The sequence below is a fragment of the Protobothrops mucrosquamatus genome, unplaced genomic scaffold (assembly GCF_001527695.2).
Source record: "Protobothrops mucrosquamatus isolate PMUCROS unplaced genomic scaffold, P.Mucros_1.0 scaffold7919, whole genome shotgun sequence".
Lineage (NCBI taxonomy): Eukaryota > Metazoa > Chordata > Lepidosauria > Squamata > Viperidae > Protobothrops > Protobothrops mucrosquamatus.
This window is the reverse complement of record NW_015393718.1, coordinates 20,774-22,843: the sequence shown is the minus strand read 5'-3', so window position 1 is coordinate 22,843 and position 2,070 is coordinate 20,774. Positions and strand designations below refer to the sequence as shown.

The window sequence follows — 2,070 nt, the reverse complement described above, 5'->3', positions numbered from 1 at the left end:
CCCCCCCGTCTGCTGGGTGGTTGCAGCAGGTTTGGGTCACTTCACATGACCCTGGGACACTGTGACCATCATAAATATGAATCAGTTGCCAAGCATCTGAATGTAAATCACAAGACCCTGGAGATGCTGCAACATTCCAGGTGCTTGGTGCTTCTTCAGGGCTCAGCAGAAGCACCAGGATCAGTGCCGAGCTCCAGCTGGAGCCTGGCGCTGATCCTGGCGCTTCCGCTGAGCCCTGACAGCCCTGAAGAAGCGCTGATCAGCTGGAAAGCGGCACTGATCCTGGTGCTTCCGCTGAACCCTGACAGCCCTGCAGCTCCAGCCGTCTCTCACTCAGGCTTGTGCGGTGCTGCCACTGGTTCAGCTCATTCCCTTCCCCGGCTACCACTTTTCTAGGATGGTCGCGTACCACCTGCCAGGTGCCAATGTACCACAGGTGGTACCTGTACCACTGGTTGAAAAGCCCTGTCCTAGCCCAATACTTGTGGAAAGAGCTAGGACTTTACAGCCTTCCAGAAGGCTAAGAGGAAAGGGTCCCTCCAGATCTCAATGAAATAAATAGAACTGTTAGTATGTATGATAATATTCTTTCCTGGAGACAAATCAAGCATTAACATGGCTCCTGACACTTGCTGACTCTTCCATAGTCTTAGAATTAAGAAACTGGAAAAAAGGAGCAAGTGTCAGGGGCACATAGATGCTCTGCTAAGTCTTAGCTCATCCACATTGTAATTACATGTCTTAGCTGCATTCACATATCGCATGCATCACTGCTGCATAAGACACAACCAAGTACACACATTATGCTAAGGCTTAAGCCATCATTTAGAAATAGTATGTATGAATTCATACAACACCCAAACAAGCAAACAATCTTAAAGATGAGAGCAATGTGTAAACCCAGCCTTATCTAAAGCTCTTTCTTACCTCCAAGACAATATCAAGGTGGCCTTGTCTGTAATCATCACCATAGGAATCCAAAACTCTCATTAGAAACCTCAGAAGAAGTAGAAAGACATTCTTTTAAACCAACTCTTTTGTATAATTGTGCTCTTTTTTAACCAGGAATCTTGTCTCACAAAATGAAAAATGGGGTGAAAACAGATCGTTTTAGATGAAAAAAGTTAAAATTAATCTCTTTGGTATAAACATGCAGCCTTTTTGTTCAGAAGCAGTGTTATCATTAAATCCTGATGAAGTACAATTCCCAGAAGACCCAGCCAGTATAGGTTATTGTTGGCAGTCCTGGGAAGGGCCGCTCAGCAAATTCTGAAAAGTCACAAGTTCCCCTTCCTAAATTAAATATCCTCTGGGTCCAATGCAGCTAGTTTTTAAAATTGTAGCACTGCACAAAGGGGAATATACGTAACACTTTGCACCTACTGTATCTTCTGACTCACCTCCTTTCCTGTTTGAGACGCAGTGTTATTCTCTGGACCTGATGGAGCCGATTTAACATTCTCTCATTCACCTATAAAGGGGATCAATATTAGCTGGACATCTTTTTTCCATTTACTCAACAATTCCCTCCTCTTCCACCTCAGTCTTCACTTAACAGTTGTGTTACTTACATTTTTCACTGTAGCTCTATGTAGTATCCACATAGTCCTTTTTCCTGAACACCTATGCTATTGTAAACAGCATGCTGGACTGGGGCCAGAAAGACCTAGGTTCAAATTTTCATCCAACCTTATATAGTAAGAGACCTCTCCCACCCTCTCTCTCAAGTCTATCTTATTTCACGAGATTGTTGTTAGAAACATTGCTAATAAACAGGGGGAAACATATTCACTCCAATCATGTACCTGTTCTAACTCCTTGCAACGCTGGGCAAGCACTTGATACTTGCGTCGAGTCATCTCCTGTTTATTTATTTATTTATTTATTTATTTATTTAATTACATTTATATCCCGCCCTTCTCCTTGCGGACTCAGGGCGGCTAACAATTGGATAAAATACAAACATATAATACACCTATTAAAATTAATTAAAAAGAAATATTTAAACTAATCTGATTAAAAGTAATTAAAACCCCTTTAAAATCCCTTAGGCCAGTCCCGCAAGCTGGA

At 42.4% G+C, this 2,070-nt stretch overlaps 1 protein-coding gene across 1 annotated transcript in view; it reads right to left on the bottom strand.

The window, feature by feature from the left end:
* The window catches only part of LOC107300676 (TCF3 fusion partner-like), an 8,147-nt gene that overhangs the window by 2,367 nt on the left and 3,710 nt on the right, over positions 1 to 2,070 (bottom strand). Inside the window, exons 2-4 of the mRNA XM_015829981.1 lie at positions 1,806 to 1,867; positions 1,401 to 1,471; positions 928 to 997 (exon numbers count right to left, since the gene is read on the bottom strand). Of these exons, the coding sequence (XP_015685467.1) occupies positions 928 to 997; positions 1,401 to 1,471; positions 1,806 to 1,867 (203 nt within the window). The remainder of the gene's footprint in view (positions 1 to 927; positions 998 to 1,400; positions 1,472 to 1,805; positions 1,868 to 2,070) is intronic.